The 21,994-nt window shown below is 35.5% G+C and overlaps 1 protein-coding gene across 2 annotated transcripts in view; it reads left to right on the forward strand.

Annotated features, from left to right (window-relative positions):
* The first annotated feature begins 691 nt into the window (after positions 1-691).
* Positions 692-21,994, forward strand: part of LOC127850317 (CD9 antigen-like) — a 43,757-nt gene continuing 22,454 nt past the window's right edge. The window contains exons 1-2 of one of the 2 annotated variants that reach the window (XM_052383279.1): positions 692-888; positions 15,718-15,820. In XM_052383279.1, the coding sequence (XP_052239239.1) occupies positions 823-888; positions 15,718-15,820 (169 nt within the window). In that variant the 5' untranslated portion in view covers positions 692-822. The remainder of the gene's footprint in view (positions 889-15,717; positions 15,821-21,994) is intronic. The other variant, XM_052383278.1, reaches the window with a different exon arrangement.

Consider the following 21,994-nt stretch of genomic DNA (forward strand, 5'->3'; position numbering starts at 1 on the left):
ATACACTTTTGTACAATATATGTTTAAAAAAACATGCGAAGGGTCAAGTTGATATCTTGAGCGGTTTGGTGAAATTATAAGCACATATAAGAGTTGATCTAGAAGTGCCTTTTCGTGACAACATATGTTTATCGATGATATTGTCCGAAAAAAGCATAATAGACCTATGCAAAATAAAATCAATATAGTTCCCAATGCCATACTGTGCTCGTGGAGCACGAATAAATCACCGTTTCATGTCTTCCGCAGGTGTCAGCGCGGAAAATAACGGTTTTGATAAAACTTTGTATGTATTCTATAGGTCTTTGCTTAAAACAACAATGTTCGAAATTTCATGTTGACATATTGAGCCGTTTTTTAATTAAATTATAGAAATCAGGAGCAAATACGTGTTAGAGATGCCTCTGCTTATACAGTGTACATGTATACATATCAATCTAGATTCTTGTTGGATAAGCATATGGATTTTGTGGTGAGATGTATCTAAATTAATTCCAGAGGTAACTATAAAGGTTACACTCTAGCAAACAATAATGCCTGTTCAACGATTCATTAGCATACAGTTATCGTTTTCCGATTTGTTTTGGCAAAAAAATCGGACATGAACTTTAAAAATAAATCGCTTATTTTTGCAAGTTACTTTCCCGCTTGCCGCCGTGCAGCATCAGTTGTTTTCCCCATTGGCGCCTCGTTCAATGAACCGTGAATGCCAGGGTTAACATATCGACGCTGTCGGTGTTTAGGAAGCGGAAAACCTGTGTGCTTTCGTTGTGTACAACGCTGAATATCTTATTTGTGTAATTTTAACCTACAAAATCCAAAATGGCAATGGGAAGTTGTTACACGTGTATTCGCTATTTGATGTTTGCATTCAACTTCCTCTTTTGGGTAAGTGATACCTATTTACGAAATTGATCTTTAACGAGTTTTGTTTACACTAACAATCGAAACTGTGAATCGCGCGCGTGCGCAAGAATTTCTTGCTGCAGCAAATATCTGAGGTTCGGTAAATGAACGCTTAGACTTAAGTTACTATTTTTCCATTTAAAGCAAACCCTGTCGACGCCCATTGATCTTTAAATTGCTGCAATAAATGTACATGCGTAACTGACCGTATGTAAATTAGGTCAGCAACTAATTGAGTTTATGCAATTAGCAATTCTAATTAGCGCAGTAAATAGAAATACTCAATAGATGTAGCCTTTAAAGTAAACGAAGTAAAAACTGGATTTATCAAATCAAAATCTGATATTTATATTTAAAATATTATATAAATATTACATGAAAATAATATATCAACATTATTGTCAGGCTTATAGATCTATTAGTTTTAATAATCCAACTCCCAGCTATTGACCCTCCGGGTCCTGTATGAGCTGTACGTATGTACTGGTCGGGTACGTAATTCCGGCCACTTTTGGGACTATTTTAACAAAATCTTTTGTTTTAGGCAACTGGTTGAAACTAAACTTCACATATATAATCCTGGGTTCAAAACTCACCTAGCATGAAAATTTCAATAGAATTAGATCAGTGTATGTTACTTTTATGAACAGTAATTAATGACATATAAACTATCAATTTTCGTAGGGCAATTGTACCTAAAAAATCGGCCACTTTTCAGTTTAATCTGCAGGTACAATTACAAAGCAATATCTTTAGACGAATGTCCTCATTTTAAGAGTATTAATACAGGATTACACAAACACAATTTTTGACTTGAAACTTAATATATATGCGACGTTTTTATACCAGTTACTCCCCCTACGTATTTTAATAAATATTAACAGGCCTGCACGGTTAATGGGGAACTGCAAATTCATAAAAAATATTTATTTTCAATAGTTTTAATCAATTTTTACTAACATAGCTAAGAAAGTAAAAACATTTTGTTTAAAAAGTTGACTTTAGTGTCGATTTTTAGTAAACGCTTATATTTAATTCTACAACATGTAAACTATTAGTATTCAAATCAAGGGAGGTAATTCATATATTAAAAGTTTATATTTAGGTCCTGATTTTTTTGTTTTAAATGTATGTTTTTATACAATTAATTAAAAAATACCTTAATAAAAGTTTATCAGAGAGAAATAATAATAATTTTATCAAATATATTTGTTTCTTATATAAGTATAATTTTTTGCATTGGCTAAGACGTCACTTTTCCCATGAGAGAAATATCTTGCGTTATGTTTGAGACATTTTAATGCAGACGTTTACAGTGATATGCTTCTTTAATTTGCAAAATATTGAGAGTAGGGTTGGTTTTCAAGTTGATTGTTCTAAAAATAATCAAAACATGTGTGTTTAGATCATGAAAATGATTAAACACAGGTGGCCGATTTTTTACGTACAGGCCGGAATTACGTACACGACCAGTACTCATAAAAGCTCAGAGCATTCAAGTTAATAAATTGACTTGGTTTTATAAATAGCTACTCAAGAGTTTCATTTTCAGTTTATTGGCAATAGGCAAATGCATTTGCCTGTGACCATTTACATTTGGCTTTTTTAGCTGATTTTTGGCCGTTATTGGGTTGTATACCCAATTGCAAAGAGGATTTCCCTCCCAAAACAATTCAAAAATTACCAGTTTAATGAATGTTTTACTTTTTATGTTTCGTAAAGAAGATTATTAGTCTAGAATAAAATGGTTTTTACATTGATCTATTCATTTTTCAGGTATGTAAATAATAGGAATTTACCTGTAGATATGATTGCTATTGAACAATGAGTTGTGGAGAATAATAAATGTATGCAGGATGTGGCCTTTTGGTTATTTCTGATTTAGTGAATGAGCAATATAGTTTTGGTTGTAACAACTTTGAATAATTGCATATATTGTCATTGATAATTATTTGATATATACTCTCAAAAATGTGTAGCCTTTTCTCTTTAAATGTAAAAAAATTAACCATAAATCTTTAATCAATAATATCATGAATAATCCCTAAAATGTTCAGACAACTTGTAGGCAGCTGTCGAAACAATTTGTTAATAATCCAATAAACCAGTCAATAAAATCAGACCTGAACGAGTGAAGTAATATTCTTTGATATTTCTCCCTTAATGGTTTTCAGACTTTTAGTTACCATAATTGAATGATATGAAATAAACCAACTAACAGTTTGGTTATAAAAAGGTACAGTCAACAAAAAATGTTATTGCAATATTGGGAAAATGCGTGCAGATTTGACTGGCACAAACTAAAAATTTTTGCATTGGCCTGTAGAATTGGGTGAACGTAATCCTTTGAAGAATGAATATTTTGGAGTGGGTGTGAGAGGAATTTATCTGATGAAGGAATGTCAAGCAGATACAGTAATTACATTATCAATTTAGAATGTCATTGTATGAACTTGGACTTGTGTGCTCCTTTGTTGATTCTTTTACACAACTGCTAAAGAAATTGAGCTCATCTGGTCATTCAGGTTCAAAATGTAGTAAAAACTGGTCCAGGGTTATTCCGGCCTTTATGGTTCACTGAACAAAGCCATGTTTCAAAGCTTCCAGTGCCTTGCTTGACTTATTTTGAGTGTTTCAAGAAACAACTGAGTATTTATTATTGTTGAAGTATTTTGTAACCAGTACAACTGTACTTATTCCTGCAGTATTTATGTCAGAAACTGACACACATTTTTAGGTCTTGACACTTATGATGTAAATAAATATTTGTACAAGAATGCATCAGTGGCCAGTGAAATATAATTGTATTCAAGCCTAGAGGCTTGATTCTGAAAGGCAAAACACATTCTTTTACAGGTAAATCTTGCCCTACGGTCATATCTTCAACTCTGCCACAGTGGGATATTTGAAAAACTTGGCAGTATTTCAACACTTACAAAAGACAAATTTTACATTCTTTTTTTAGCAATTATCATGATGCAATAGTTTACCGATAAATCAAACATGATGCAAGTGATGTATGGATAGTAGTCGTAACTGGATGCATAACGGTTATTGAACATGTATTACTGATACATAAGTTAACCACACATTTATCTTATGAAAACATATACATATAGGCATGATGATTATCATTATGTTTAATATGTAAGATTCATTTGATTGTTAAATGCTTGCTGAATTGAATGAAAATGAAATTGATAGTATTGTATTTCTGTTAGACTTACAAAGTATTGCCTTAACCGGTCTTTAATATATGAGATCATAAACTTGTTATAACAGTCCGTTTGTAACAAGAATGTGTATACTTGGGTCATAATATAAAGATTACAAGTAATTACAGGTCCATATCACACCAATTAGTGGCTTTAGTTTGTGTTGCTTCATCAATTGTTTTTGGTTAATGTGTTATCAGATTTTGCTTGATGTTTTACACTTCTAAATAGGGGGAGGAGGGATGAGAAACTTTAGGGTCTGGTAATTTATATTAAGACACATCTCCAGCTTTGAAAATATCTCTGTTGCATGAGTCTGATTTTTGCTTTTTAACAATTATTTTACCTGTTAACAATTGTTTTATTGAATAATGCATGTGTATTTTTAACTTAACTCTTGTTTGATAAACATTGTTTTCTTTTGTTTTTATTATTCAATTCCTTCAAGGATTTGGCCTTGCAGATTGTTTTCCATTTTGTTTTCATTATTTTATTCCCTCAAGAATTTGACCTTATCATTGAATTGGTGTTGAACTTGCATTCATAGCTATTTCATGTATTCATATAGTCATTGAGGCATTCAGTGTGCATATTTTCATTATTTAATTCCCTCAAGGATTTGGCTTCATCATTTTACTGATCCGGAACTTGCATTCATGACTATTTCATGTTCATGTATCCTTATATTCTTTGAGGCATTTATTCTGCACTTTTGCTACATATTAGATCCCATGAGTGAAAATCCGCTCATAACTATAATGCTGCTGATTATACATGTATGAACAATACAAGGCTGTGTATGCATTTAGAGGCAAAATCAGGAAATGTTAAAGGAGACCCTACTGTTAATTTCTGAGGTTGTTAGACATACTGGCGACAGAAAATCCTAGGATCAAAAGATTACAAGGACATGGTGTATTTTTAGTCCCTTGTAACTTTACATGCACTTAATTAAATAGTCAGTTACTTTATGAGACCTTAACATCAATGAAGCAGTGATGTTATCTGCTTTAAAAATGAGCAATATTTTCAGGCCAACATTTACTAGTGTTTTACATCATACATGTAATTTATACTAATTGTGTATACTTGTGCAACATATGGAATGTCAAGTCTTTACCTTCAGCTGCTATTACAAAGGAATATTAATATTGTTATAATCAGAAATTTTTATGTCCCCCACCACATATTGTTTTTGCCCTGTCCGTTGGTTTGTTTGTTTAACCTAACTTTAACATTTGCCATAACTTTTGCAATATTGAAGATAGCAACTTTATATTTGGCATGCATGTGTATCTTATGGCGCTGCACATTTTGAGCGGTGAAAGGTCAAGGTCATCATTCAAGGTCAAAGGTCAAATAAATACAGTGTAGATCAAAATCGCTCATTAAATGTAAACTTTTGCAATATTGAAGCTAGCAACTTGATATTTGGCATGCATGTGTACATGTATCTCATGGAGCTGCACATTTTGAGTGGTGAAAGGTCAAGGTCATCCTTCAAGGTCAAAGGTCATAGATATGGAGAGATAGTGTTTTACAAACACATAGCTTGTTTTCCTTCTTTATTAAGATCTGGAAAACGGCACTTTCCCAATAAGGAAAACAAAACAAATTTCCTAATTGCTGTAAAAAAAAAATCCCAATAAATTGAAGGAAACAAAAAATATACAGGGCTCAACATTAACCTAAAAACCAACTTGCCCTGCCGGGCAAGTACTTAGAAAATCTACTTGCCCTGAACGTAAAGCCACTTGCCCAAACATGAAATATCACATTAACTGTAAACCTTATATTTTTTTATAAAGATCAATATGATACACCGCAAAAACTTTTTTATATTTGCACATTTAACAAAATGATTACATTAAATGCTCTTTGTTCTTTTTTGAAATTGCCAGGGCAGACAACTAGATTATAAAATAACTTGCCCGGACCCAACTTTTACTTGCCAGGGGCAATAGGACAACTGTTAATGTTGAGCCCTGAATATATATATTCTTATATATAAAATGCAAGGCAGTTAGTTTTTCTATGCAGCTCTATAGCTTGAACCTTAGTTAATATAATATTCACAACTTGACAATATTTAGTTATCAAGTATTTGGGAGCAAAAACTCAAATACACCAACTTCCCAATACATGTATGAAGACTTCACTATGCACATTTTCCCAATTTATGAGGTTTTTCGCACACAATTTACCCTGTTGAGCTGGTAACAGTACTTTTCCCCATTGGGTAAACAAAATCGCTGATAATTATCCTAAGAAATATCAGGACGTGGGATGATTGCAATCTACAAGATTCAATACAATTGTAGATATATGTCGGAGACGAATTAGCAACTTTAAAATGTAATGAGAGGCTAGACTCTCAACTAAGTAAGTAATGGAACCAGGGTGTTTTAGGGACAATGACAGCTCATTAATTCAAATTTTAATGAAGGTAAATTCTGACAAGCATTGTTGTGCAAAGGTTTTAACCTTATTTAATACCTGTTGTTTAGGCTATAAAAAATAACTAGATTCTCATCCAAATTTTGGGGAAAATTGGGGCGGGTGGGTGGGTTTTATTTTTTATCTTTTATTTTTCATTTTATGTGTCGGACCTATATATAAGTAATGAAATGTTCACAAATTTGTTGGTTTATATGCATAACACCTGTGTGTGTGTGTGTGTGTGTGTGTGTGTGTGTGTGTGTGTGTGTGTGTGTGTGTGTGTGTGTGTGGTGTGTGTGTGTGTGTGTGTGTGTGTGTGTGTGTGTGTGTGTGTGTGTGTGTGTGTGTGTGTGTGTGTGTGTGTGTGTGTGTGTGTGTGTGTGTGTGTGTGTGTGTGTGTGTGTGTGTGTGTGTGTGTGTGTGTGTGTGTGTGTGTGTGTGTGTGTGTGTGTGTGTGTGTGTGTGTGTGTGTGTGAACTTAAATATTATAAAAGAAATACATAATCAAAATTTGACTATTAATGTGTTTTATTTTACCTTTTTAATATCATGTTAAACATATCATGACATTCAATAAAACATTGACTAGACAAAACATTGACTAGACAAAGTATTAAAGAAAATACAAATCTGTAACAGAACTCTTTACGTTATTTTTTCAGTATGACTAGATATCATTGATAATCCCAACGCTTTTTGAAAAGCGTGGGGATATTGTGGTTATCTCCGCCGTCTGTCTGTCCGTCCTGGCCACTATTATCTCCTACACTATTAGCACTAGAACCTTGAAACTTACACTCATGGTACATGTAGCTATGACCATATGTGCGACAGTGCACTATTCAGAATTTTGATCTGACCCCTGGGTCAAAAGTTATGGGGGTTGGGGTTGGGCCGGGTCAGAGGGGGGGGGGCATTTGGCACATTTGTTCACTATCATTAGATGATGTGTTGCGCGAAAGAATTACGTCGATATCTCCAAGGTCAAGGTCACAATTTGTGTTTGAAGATCAAAAATGGCCATAAATGAGCTTGTCCGAGCCATAACTTTGTCGTTCATCGTCAGATTTTAAAATCATTTGGCACAATTGTTCACCATCATAAGACGGTGTGTCGTGCGAAAGAATTACGTCGATATCTCCAAGGTCAAGGTCACAATTTGTGTTTGAAGGTCAAAAATGGTCATAAATGGGCTTGTCCGGGCCATAACTTTGTCGTTCATTGTCAGATTTTAAAATAATTTGGCACATTTGTTCACCATCATTAGACGGTGTGTCACGTGAAAGAATTACGTCGATATCTCCAAGGTCAAGGTCACAATTTGAGTTTGAAGGTCAAAAATGGCCATAATGAGCTTGTCCGGGCCATTACTTGGTGATTCATTGTGAGATTTTAAAATCATTTGGCACATTTGTTCACCATCATTAGACGGTGTGTCCCTCGAAAGAATCACGTCGATATCTCCAAGGTTAAGGTCACAATAATGAATTTGAGTTTGAAGGTAAAAAATGGCCATACATGAACTTGTCTGGGCGATTACTATGTCATTCATTGTGACATTTTAAAATCATTTGGCACATTTGTTCACCATTATTGGACGGTGTGTTGCGCGAAAGAATAACATCAATATCTCCAAGGTCAAGGTCGCCACAACCAAAAATATATTGATTTTGAAACAACTATGTAACTATGCACATTTTGATTTTTGAGTTGTCTCTCTTTATCAGACTTTTATTTTCTAATTGACATCAAGGTCAATTTTACACAAGGGGGTTAACAATACACATTTTGAATTGCCTCCCTTTATCAGACTTTTTTTCAACTGAAAACCTGGTTTTGTGACCCTGTTTTAGGTTATTTTACAATAATTTCTTAATTTCTACTCCGATTGTCTTTAAATTGATACTCAACCTCTCTTATGATAACGGTCAATCTCAGCTATGCATGGCCCGATTACCAACCCTGGGGCGCCCCACCCACATAGGCCACGCCCACCCAAAATTGCCTTTTACTATAATTTCTTCATTTCTACACCGATTTACTTCAAATTGATACTGAACCTCTTTTATGACGATACGGTCAATCTCAACTATGCATGGCCCCATTACCAACCCTGGGGCTCCCCGCCCACATAGGCCACGCCTACCCAAAATTGCCTTTTACTATAATTTCTTCATTTCTACACCGATTTACTTCAAATTGATACTGAACCTCTGTATGACAATACGGTCAATCTCAACTATGTATGGCCCCATTACCAACCCTGGGGCGCCCCACCCACATAGGCCATGCCCACCCAAAATTGCCTTTTACTATAATTTCTTCATTTCTACACCAATATACTTCTAATTGATACTGAACTTCTCTTATGACAATACGGTCAATCTCAACTATGCATGGCCCCCTTACCAACCCTGGGGCACCCCTGGGTCAAACATGCGGCGTGGGGATACGCCATTTCTACATGTAGTTAAAACATGGTCTGCATTCAATAGACAGCATTTACTATTTAAAGTTCAGTTTGTATTAATTGGATGAAGATGTTGAGAATGAAGATGATACATATTTGATATGGGAAGTTTCAGGGATGTCTGCTATACTAAGTCAATGAAATTTCCTAGATTCCGACATTTTAACTAACTGAAACATCGGGTGACACCTGTGTCAATTCTAAGTTATTTCGGCCTACACAGTTTTAGTATCTGCACATTTTGACACCCTGTACCAATCTTTAACGGTTGTAACGCCGTTTCTACACCTCAAAATAAGAAACATTTGTTCTTTTACCCATTTAAATGTTTATATTAACCCTTTCCCACTTAAAAACAAGTGAAAATGGCTATGTGCAAACAGCATAAAACCAGAACAGCTTGTGAGTAACTTGCAGCCTGTTCAGGTTTTATGCTGTTTGCTGCAGTATCTAAGCAGAGCTCCAGAAAAGGTTTTGCGAAATTCTTAACATTACTACCAGATTTTCAAAAAGAATTCTTTACTCTGAAATTTTATTCTTAAGTTTACTACTTAGTTTTGGAAAATAATTCTTAACTTTTCTAAATGACCTAAAAATAAATAATAATGGTTATCAGTGCTCCAGCCAGTTTTTCAAAATAGAGGGGAGCTTCCCCAAAAAGGGCACATTTCACGCGTAATTTTGGAAAATAGGGCATTTGGTTATAAATATACTTAAGTATATACTTTGGTTATACTACATACTTATTAAGCGTAAACACTAGTGCATTGGATGACTTCACCAATTGTGTGCTGTTCCTCATTTTGTGTAATGAAATTACAATAAATATATTACTATCTACATTGGCGCTAAGGAAAACAACTTAATAGCCAATTTCCTAACCGCTATGGTCTAGCATCCGACTACACGCATTAGAGATATGTAGATATTATATTTCCGGTGTGTGTGTGGGGGGGGGGGGAATTTTTTTTTTTTTTTATCACCTATCATCATTGAACTGTTAATCTTTCAGGTCAAATAACTTATTTTCATGCAAAAAATCAAAATTAACATACTAGCAACTTTATTTATACGAGTTCAGCAGTGTCTATTCAGTATTATACAATTTTATTTTTCAAATACCTTCATATGCCCAAACTGTGCTTACATTGCATGCCTTCGATGAATTTTTACATATTTCACAATTAAAACGGGTCTCCCCTTCAATCTTTTCAACGATTAGCAACGGGAATTGTCCCTTCCACTCGTTCCATGTTTTTTTGTTGTTTAAGTTTGGACCCGTCGTGTCGCGTTTTTTTTTAGCTTTTCTGACTGTGTCGGCAACTGAACATACAACATTGTATAAGATCTTTTCTATAATGTTTTTCTTAACATTCAACTTCCGCTCACTTTGTGTACAATATATTAAAACCGTGTTTTTGCACGCTTTACAGTTTTTTAAGACTCTCTCTGGGCGCCGCCATTGTTTTTTGACAGATAGACTGTAGAGGCCTCTTTTATAGGAAAAAAATGCGCTTTGTTAAACAAACCCGATAACCATTCTATATAAGCACCGAAAAGATCTTTAATACGCGAAAAGAACTCGATAAAAATCGATACTAACTGATGTAAAAATAATATTCGTAACTTGATTTTGTAATTCTTAATGGTACGACAAGATTTAAAAATAAATACGTAACAGACTTGAAAATAATTCGTAATTACGAAAATACGACCCTTATCTGGAGCTCTGCTAAGGGTTGGCATTAAAGCCTTTAAAACTTTATTACAGTAAGAAAGGTCTTAAATTTAATATAACTTTCTAAGTAACTACAAATGCGTGAAACTACGTATCTAAGTGGTAAAGGGTTAACAAACTACATGGCTTGTATTTTTTTAAATATTAATTTACACATACATTGCCTAATTTCCTGGTTAATTCTATTAGATATTAAAATATTTGATATTTTTTATTTATGCCCCCTTTCGAAGAAAAGGGGGTATATAGTTTTCGCACTGTCTGTCAGTTTGTCTGTCTGTCTGTCTGTCACATTTTTCGTGTCTGCTCTCTAATTGAAGTAGTTTTCATCCGATCTTTACCAAACTTGGTAAGAAGATGTATCAAGACAATATCTAGGTCAAGTTTGAATATGGGTCATGCGGGGTCAAAAACTAGGTCACGGGGTCACTTAGTGCATTTCAAGGATTTAGCATGGTGTCCGCTTTCTAATTGAAGTAGTTTTCATCTGATCTTAAGCAAACTTGGTCAGAAGTTGTATCAAGACAATATCTAGGTCAAGTTCGAATATGGGTCATGCCAGGTCAAAATCTAGGTGACGGGGTCACTTAGTGCATTTCAAGGATTTAGCTTGGTGTCCGCTCTCGGGTTTATGTGGCTGTCTTATTTAATTTGATATTCTAAGACATTTTTATGCCCCCGAAGGAGGGCATTATAGTGATCAGACTGTCCATCCGTCTGTCCGTCACACTTTGCGTTTAGATTTCAAAAAATGCTCATAACTTCTATGTCGCTTCAGATAGCAATTTTATATTTGGCATACATGTGTAAATGGACAAGGCCTTTCCATACGCACACAAATTTTGATCCCTGTGACCTTGAACTTGGGGTCCGCGTTTTGGTTTTGAAATCTGCGTTTAGGTTCCGAAAAAAGCTCATAACTTCTACCAAGCGTTTATAGGGGGCTTTAGTCATCCTATGGTGACAGCTCTTGTTTATATATGAATATATTCTTGAAATTAAATGTATAAATAATTGCCCTGGGAAGGGGCACAGTGTGGTGGTAGTTTGGGGAGGGGGATGCAGTGAATGGTAGCCAAGCATACAGAATTGTCCATTTATTCAGAACATCAAAGTAATCTTTGTTTATTCAAACAAAAAATTGTATCAATCAAATAATTACTGTATTTGGTTTTTAGGCTATACAGCTATAGTTTATATTCGGTCTTTACAATTTTTCATTGATAATAATCAGAAGGACTAGAGATTAAATCAGTTTTTGGTGCAAAGAGTTCAATAGAAGTAAAAAAGAAATTCTGATTGGATGATAAAGTAAGTGGTGTGAGACATGTCCGTCCTTGATGCATTAAACTTACTGAATATGAGACTTTGCACCATGCTTTATGGTTTTGCAGCTACTGGTAGTACAAACTTCAGAATAACAAGTTGTGGAGTCACATCTTCTATAGGAGCTCTTACTGTTTTATTGAGTGCCATGTTTACGACTTCATTTGATATTTTCTTTAATTTTAAGTGTTCCCAGTTCACTTCTTAAGCTGGGGATGTTTTGTGTACTTACAATGTACAAGTGCTATCTTTTTTAAGAACAATTGAGCCTTGTTCTGAGAAAACTGGTCTTTATGCATGTGCGTAAAGTGTTGTCCCAGATTAGCTTGTGCAGTCTGCACAGGCTAATCAGGGAAGACACTTGCCGCCTAAACTTGATTTTCGGTAAGGATGGACATCATTGAAACGAAAAATACCATAAAAGCGGAAAGTGTCATCCCTGATTAGCCTGTGCATACTGCATACTAATCTGGGATGACACTTAACGCACATGCATTTTACCCAATTTTCACAGAATAAGACACAACTAATTATGAGTCCCCCTACCAGACCCAAATTTTTACGAAACAAACCTACTGTATGTGCAACCCTTGGGGTTTTGTTGTAGGCTGATTTCTGTAGATTCATCTAGTTTGGTCGACATAAAATGTGCTGGATTTATAAAATTTTGCATTTGATCTCAGCCATTTGCATGTTTGGAGACTACAACTAATTTCTCAACTCTGTATGCAACCCTTGGGCTTTTTGTGAGCTGAGTTATCACCACAATGATGGTCATGAGGGGATATACATTCCACAAGAGCTATCCATTATGTTGCTGTTTACTGCAGTGATAGATGGTGTATGCATGTATCACTAGGCAATATTGAAAGGGAAACATACCAATAGCAATATTATTTACAATTTGGTTTGATAAAAAGCAACAAAATTTCTTAAATACAAAATTATATTGGCTAAATGCGTGTGTGTAAGGTGTCCACCCCACAATACCCTGTGCATTTCGCGCATGCAAATAATGGATGACACTTTCTGACTTCAGTGGATTTTTGTTTAGAGTCTACCAATAAAAAGAAATTAAATATTCCAAAACAGCAGAAATTGTAGTCCCTGGTTAGGCCTAAAAAAAAAAATCGTTTGTTTCCACTGACATGGCCAAAAAAATTAGGGTAGGTAGGTAGGCAAATAATTTTATTTTTAAAAATATTTTTTTTTTAGAAATTGTCGTACATGGTGCATTTTCTTCTCATGTTTTGTGTATAACTGTATGTACAATAAATTTGATGATGTCTGTAATGCTATATGACTATATTTAAATGCTTTTATGAAATAAAAACTTGCTGTTCATTAATATTGAATGTGTTGCTTTCCTTAATTCCTAGTTTAATGTTGACTTCTGGCAACGGCTTAAATATACCATTTTATGACCAATAAAAGGCATAACTATAACAAGTCACAGAGAGCTTGACCCTCAGTGTCTATAGGGATTCAGTGTTGTTATACTTTCTGGTCCTTTGGGTTCATGCAGTGTATTCTATATTATTTATTATTTATAATATATTAAATACCTCAAAAGCAGTGCTACGGGAACGCCAGTGGTGTTGCATTTAACATTATCACCATGGAAAGACCCAATCAAACCGGATGTGCTTTTATATTTCTTGGATGCAGTTAATGTTCCCAAAGGACCACATTTTCAGATTTTATTATGTACTGGTGGCGTGGGGTCTATCTACCCATGAATTTCAGGAACAGAACAGAAAATTTATTACGACTTGTATTATATACAATTACACACACACAAATCAATAAACAAGCACAAAATCAAATCACACCAAGCACAGAAAAGCAGACATTTAATGCTTCTTGTATCAAACTATACTTATAAATTTAAACAAGAACTGTGTTTGTTAGAAACACCATGTCCCCTACTGCGCCGCTTTGAAGCTAAATCTTTGACCTTGAAGGATGACCTTGACCTTTCACCACTCAAAATGTGCAGGTCCATGAGATACACATGCATGCCAAGAATGAAGTTGCTATCTTCAATCTTGCAAAAGTAATTGCAAATGTTAAAGTTGGGGCAAACAAACAAACAAACAAATAAACCAACATTCAGGGCAAAAACAATATGTCCCCCACTATAGCACTATGACTGTGCTTGCCCTGAAAATGATAACATTTTTACTTATTAAATATAACTAGAATTTTGACATGGACAATTATGCTTGGACAGAGACAAATACACTATATATACAGTAGACAAAATGAAAAATGGCTTAACTGTTTGCAGTCAGAAGTCCTACCATAATGATCATCTTTACATTCAGCTGTGAAAGTTGAAGCAAAGCAGAGGAGTTGAACACACACAATTTTGTAATAATAAATTCAAAAGTGAAAAAAAAGACAAAGGACCATAATCCTGCCAGAAATAATTCTAGGCAATATTCATTTCTTGGAGATCCAATGTAACAGTTTAGTAGAGATGCACCCAGTCGTTAAAGAGGATTTTAAAACATGAAATCTTTAAACTTTGTATTCCATTGTGGAAAAAAAAATTGCTATCTTGAATTGCCAATTACAAAACCATCCAGCAAGCTATTAAAACAGTCAGTTGCAGACCATTTGAATGACTTAAAATTGTCAAAACTTTGGCAAAGACACAAACTGGTATTACTTTTTCCTTCAACAGTACAGCCAAGTTACCATTACCGGATCAGTAGCGTAATTAAGTTGTGCTGGTGAAAAACAATGAACGGTTTGAGACTTCTTTAACACCAGTTTGATTAAAAATTACCGTTGCTAACTGATTCAGCACATTGTCTTATTTTTACACGCAGACAAAATCTTAAACATGAATCAAAACTGAAATGGACTTTTGCATGCCGAAAGACTACTAAATGGCCTTTAAAATAATGGGTAAACTTCTTACTTTCCAACAGAGTTATAGCAAGTGGCCACAAAAAATGTTCAACCTCGATTTGGAAACGAGACAGAAGTCAACAAAGTCGTATATACATGTCAGCAAAACATACCGAAATGTTTGACAAAGAGACGCTCCAATTACGACTCAATCAATGCGTTTAAATAATAGGCCTTGAAGATGCTATGTGCAAAATATCATCTAACAATTTCAACTATTTATCGCAAAACGCAGTCTTGAACATCAAAGTGATCCGCTATGCGTAATGATCCGGTAATGGCGCTGGGCGCCGCCATCTTGTTTATGTTGAAAGTTTAATGTACGGCGCCGATAACGTTGAACGCTTATTGAGCGCGCCGAAAAATACGCGGTCCGATTTTTTTCGAATTTTGGGCTCAAAAAAGATTAGGACCGGCGGCAAAAAATTAGGTAGGGTCGGGCCACCGGAAACAAACAACTTTTTTTGTTACGCCTTACCTGTGCTGACTGCCTGTGCAATCTGGGACGACACTTTACACAAATGCATTAAGCCCAATTTTTCTAGATCACAGCTCAGTCAATAATCTCTTACCTCGCAGTTGCTGGGCTGTGAAGGACAATCAGTCTTCATGAGAGGATTTGCAATTCACAAGAACCATCACTCTTGCCTCTCTTCTTTTATAGTTATTGCCCTTTGATAATTCATTGATCCCTTTCTTTCCAGTTGTTGGGCTGTGCTATCCTGGGTATTGGCATCTGGATTCGGGTGGATGAGAACTTCAGCAAATATGTCAACAATAGCGACCAGTTTGGAATGCTCTACACAGGTAACAGCGGTCTAGCTTAACCCTTTGCATGCTGGGAAATTTGTCGTCTGCTAAAATGTTGTCTGCGGAATTTATAAAATTAACATTTTCTTGGATTTTTTAGCTCACCTGAGCACAACGTGCTCATGGTGAGCTTTTGTGATCGCCTTTTGTCTGTCGTGCGTCGTCTGTCGTGCGTCGGCATCATTTTGCCTTGTGAACACTCTAGAGGCCACATTTATTGTCCGATCTTCATGATACTTGGTCAGAACATTTGTCCCATTGATACCTCGACTGAGTTCGAAACTGGGTCATTGGGTCAAAAACTAGGTCACTAGGTCAAAAAAAAGAAAAACCTTGTGAACACTGTAGAAGTCACATTTGTTGCCAAATCTTCATGTTACTATGTTCAAATGTTTGTCTCAATAATATGTTGGTTGAGTTTAAAAATGGTTCCGGTCCGTTGAAAAACATGGCCGCCAGGGGGCGGGGCAGTATTCCTTATATGGCTATAGAGAAACCTTGTGAACACTCAGGAAGTCACAAATTTTGCCCAATCATCATGAAACTTGGCAGAAACATTGCTTTCATTGATATCTCGGACGAGTTCGAAAATGGTCCAGATCGGTGAAAAAACATGGCCGCCAGGGGGCGGGGCAGTTTTCTCTATATGTATATAGTGGAAACATGTGAACACTCTAGAAGTCACATTTTTGGTCCAATCTTCATGAAATTTGGTCAGAACATGTATTTTCTGAATATGACGGTCGAGTTCGAAAATGGTTACATTTGCTTGAAAAACATGGCTGCCAAGGGGCAGGGCATTTTTCCTAATATGGCTATAGTAAAATCTTCTTAACACTCTAGAGGCCAAATTTATTGTCCGATCTTCATGAAACTTGGTCAGAAGATTCATCCCAATAATATCTTGAACGAGTTTGAAAATGATGCCGGTTGGTTGAAAAACATGACCGCCAGCAGGGTTCGACACTAAGGCACGTCCGACAGACATTGTCTAGTAAGATCGGTGGTCGGGCTAGTAAAACTGCGGGCTAGCTTGTCCGACTGGTCGTACATAAAAAAATCTGTACTGATTCATATAACTTTAACTAACTGCTGTGAAAACCTTTATTTTTAATGTGTAAAATTACTCTCGTATCCGTTATTTACATAAAAACAAAAATAGTGTATTTAAATAAACGCGGAGCATTCACATGATTCATCGCTATTTTTAGACGCAAAGGAGAGCTTCCTGCAGAAATTGCTTGTTTCCATTGGTCAAGTTGTCATGAATATTAATGATTTTCTGCAGTGTCGTAAAACTGTTAAGCATGATTTTACGACTTCAATCGAAAATCGGTATCGTCAATTTAAACATTTTTTTCGTAGCAGACAAGAGAATGTAATTTAAAGAATGGCTTTGTTCAAGTTCGGATTTTCGTCCGACAAATCTGTTAATAAAAAAGAATCCGACGCTTAAACTGACACGAAACGTAAATATGAAGAAACACGAAAACGTCAATTTTATCCTAGATGGAACATCGAGTCAGTTCCCATGGATTGAATTTGACGGAGAAAAGCAAAAAAAAGTTTTATTTTATTGTTTTACTCTATGTATAAAAAAATATCTGGTGTTCACTGATTATTTACTGATAAATCCTGATTAAACAGTTACATGATACAATTGTGTTCATTTGCTATGTCATTTGTGGTCTAGTAGACATCAGGTTCGGGCTAGTACATTTCAAGAGGAGCTGGTCCGACGGTCTTGCTGTAAAAAAAATTAATGTCGAACCCTGGCCAGGGGCGGGGCATTTTTCCTTATATGGCTATAGTAAAACCTTGTTAACACTCTAGAGTCCACATTTATTTTCCGATCTTCAAGAAAATTGGTCAGAAAATTTCTCCCATTGATATCTTGGATGTGTTCAAACATGGTAACCTTTGCTTGAAAAACATGGCTGCCAAGGGGCGGGGCATTTTTCCTAATATGGCTATATATGGCTATAGTAAAATCTTGTTAACACTCTGGAGGCCACATTTATTGTCCAATCTTCATGAAACTTGGTCAGAAGATTCATCCCAATAATATCTTGGAATAGTTCGAAAATGATGCCGGTTGGTTGAATAACATGGCCGCCAGGGGGCGGGGCATTTTTAGCACGACTATTATATATGAAATAATAATATATAGTGGAGCTATCCTACTCACCCCAGCGTCAGCGTGAGCGTCTGCGTGAGCGTGCAAATGTTTAAGTTTTTGTACTGCCCCAAATATTTTCTTTGTCCCTTGACATATTGCTTTCATATTTTGCATACTTGTTTACCAACATGACCCCAACCTATAAACAATAGCAGACAACTCTATCAAGCATTTTGTCATTATTATGGCCCCTTTTCCACTTAGAATATGCAGCAAATGTTAAAGTTTTCGTACTACCCCATTTATTTTCATTGTCCTGTGACATATTGCTTTCATATTTTGCATACTTGTTTACCAACATTACCCCAACCTATAAACAAGAGCAGACAACTCTATCAAGCGCCCCTTTTATACTTAGAATATGCATATTATTGATAAATCTATGTTAAAGTTTGCGTACTACCCCAAATATTTCCTATATCCTTTGACATATTGCTTTTATATGATGCATACTTGTTAACCAAAATGACCCCAACCTATAAACAAGAGCAGAACACTATATCAAGCATTTTGACAATTATGGCCCCTTTAACACTTAGATAATTGAACATTTTGCTTAAATTGCCATAACTTCTTTATTTATGATCACATTTTATTATTACTTTGACAAAGCAACACTTACCTGAATACCACAATGGATTCCACCCAAACAAAATACCACAATGGATTCCACCCAAACAAAATACCACAATGGATTCCACCCAAACAAAATACCACAATGGAGTCCACCCAAACAAAATACCACAATGGATTCCACCCAAACAAAATACCACAATGGATTCCACCCAAACAAAATACCACAATGGATTCCACCCAAACAAAATACCACAATGGATTCCACCCAAACAAAATACCACAATGGATTCCACCCAAACAAAATACCACAATGGATTCCACCCAAACAAAATCCCACAATGGATTCCACCCAAACAAAATCCCACAATGGATTCCACCCAAACAAAATATCATAATGGATTCCACCCAAACAAAATACCACAATGGATTCCACCCAAACAAAATACCACAATGGATTCCACCCAAACAATACCCCACACCCCTACCCAGAATCCCTCCCCCCAACCTACCCCCCCATTTTTTTAAAAATATCATCTAATAAATTACCACACCCCACATTATACCCCCCTCTCACTCCCCCCTACCACCCCCCCAAAAAAAAAAATATTTTTTTTTTTCCTTTTTTTATTTTTGAAAGACCGTCTAATAAATGACCACACCCCACATTATACCCCCTCTCAACCCCCCGCCCCCCCCCTCCCAAACAATTTTTTTTTTCCTTTTTTAATTTTTGAAAGATCATCTAATAAATTATTGAATATGAACAATATCCCCATGATGGCTTACGTTATTCTGTCAAGCACTCGAATAGTCGAGCGCGCTGTCCTCTGACAGCTCTTGTTCCTTATATGGCTATAGTAAAACCTTGTAAACACTCTAGAAGCCACATTTATTTTCCGATCTTCATGAGACTTGGTCACAAGATTGCCCCAATGATATCTTGGATGAGTTTGAAAATGGTAACCTTTGCTTGAAAAATATGGCTGTCAAGGGGCGGGGCATTTTTCTTTATATGGCTATTTATGGCCATAGTAAAATCTTGTTAACACTCTAGAGGCCACATTTATTGTCCAATCTACATGAAACTTGGTCAGAAGATTCATCCCAATAATATCTTGGAAGAGTTAAAAAATGATGCCGGTTGGTTGAAAAACATGGCTGCCAGGGGGCGGGGCATTCTTCCGTATATGGCTATAGTAAAACCTTGTTAACACTCTAAAGGCCACATTTATTGTCCAATCTTCATGAAATTTGGGTAGAAGATTGGTCTCAATAATATCTTGAATGAGTTCGAAAATAATTATGTTTGCTTGAAAAACATAACTTCCAAGGGGCAGTCTTCATAAAACTTGGTCAGAAGAATTCTCCCAATAATATCTTGTTATCTCAGGTGAGCGACTTCGAGCCTCTCAGGCCCTCTTGTTTTGAAAGAATACTATTAGAATAGCAAACAGTTTGGATCCTGATGAGACGCCACGTTGTTTGCAAAGGCCTTCAAAATTCGGTTCCAGCACTCAAAGAGCTAAGGATCAAAATGTAGGCAAAAGTCACTTCTCTCAAAAACCAAAATAAAGACAAAAATAGGTAGAAGTGGCAGCATTTTTGGGATAGATGGTACATTTGCGTTGCAGATCACAGCTTAAGTTCATTATGGTTTAAAAGATTATTATTATGTGACATTTGCATCATAGATGTTAAGTTATAATAAAATTTGCTGACCAAGATTACTGGTAATACATGTAGTCTGTTTCATAACAACAAATCAATCCTTCTACACAGGAAAGAGCTCTCTGTTAGCCACATATTGGTATCATCCCTTTCCTGCTAACATACCCAATTTAATACGTTTGTAATCCCTTAGAAAATCAAATTAAATCAAAGACCTTTCTTAATAAATTCAAGTTTTAAAGGCTTCATTTCAAACTCTAAGATATTCATGAGCAGCAGACAGCTTATAACCTGAACAGACTTCGAGTAAGTCACAGGCTGTTCTGTTTTTATGCTGGTTGGTGTTGCATATAGCCATTTTTACTTTGCATCTGAGCGGGAAATGGTTAATGATGCAGATAGAGGTAATCAACAGTTGAGCGATTTGCTATAAGATAGAGGTATGCGTTGGCAATGATGATGAGATGTTTATAGTTATAGAGGGGTGGAAATATCATAAATGTAACTGCCAACAAACTGAGGTAGTTTTCAGGTTCCAGTTTCATAAACCTGTTATTACAGGTAAGAATTAATTAAGTCCAAATTTCATAAGCCACAGATCATTAGTCTGGTTGCACATAGCTGGTTGAATGACTCGTATTTAATAATAAACTGCACATATAATAATATTACAGTCTTTTTATCTTAAAATATCAAACTTAGTAGGGTGTATACATAGCTTATATCACCCTGTGAATATTCTGTCAATAATCCATGACCTACATGCACATTCACATCAATAAAATTCATCAATAAAATTCATCATTAAAGAAATCTTGAACCCAACAAGGGCATAGCTGTTCCCCCCTTCTGAAAGACAGTGGCATAAAAAGAGGCAGGGTATTATTATATAAGGCTGGTAAAAGGGATTTTCATGCTGATGTCTGTCTATTTGGTGTCTATTACGAAAATTGCAAAGGGTTTATTGCCTCATGAAAAGCACACAAGTAAATATAATATACATTCATTTGCTTGTATGCCAGGAGCATGTTACTTTTATTTAAGTTGGTCTTTGATGGATAAATCTTACCAAGTTGAGGTTTTAAATGCCCCACAAAAGGTTTAGCATTTAGCAAAGCTGCTTGACTTGTCCAATCTGTCTTACATGTACATACTGAATGTATTTTCCAGACTGTAACTTGATCATTTATCTTGCAGTTTCAAATAACCTGCCACAAATGATTACTGTGTTAGGGCGGGGCGTCTAACACAACATCTATGTCACTAGTTAAAACATTAAGGTTACTAAGAGGTTAATGTCTAACTATTTGCATAAAAAAAGTATTTAACCCTTTCCCCCATAAGAAGCAAAGCGAAAATGGCTTTTGCAACCAGCATAAAACCAGAACAGCCTGCGAGTAACTCGCAGTCTATTCAGGTTTTATGCTGTTTGCTGCTCATCAGTATCTAAGGGTTGGAGATGGAAATTAAAAAAATTGAATTTAGTTACAAAGGTATTTAATTTAATGTAACTTTCTAAGGGACTACCAGAGCTCCAGATAAGGTTTTGTGAATTTCTTAACGTTGCTACCAGCTTTGAAAAATAATTCTTAACTTTTCTAAATGTCCTAAAAATAAATAATAACGGTTATTTTCTTGCAAAAAATCAAAATAAACATACTAGCAACTTTATTTATACGAGTTCAACAGTGTCTATTCAGTATTATACAATTTTATTTTTCAAATACCTTCATGTGCCCAAACTGTGC

This window comes from Dreissena polymorpha, chromosome 11 (genome assembly GCF_020536995.1).
Source record: "Dreissena polymorpha isolate Duluth1 chromosome 11, UMN_Dpol_1.0, whole genome shotgun sequence".
Lineage (NCBI taxonomy): Eukaryota > Metazoa > Mollusca > Bivalvia > Myida > Dreissenidae > Dreissena > Dreissena polymorpha.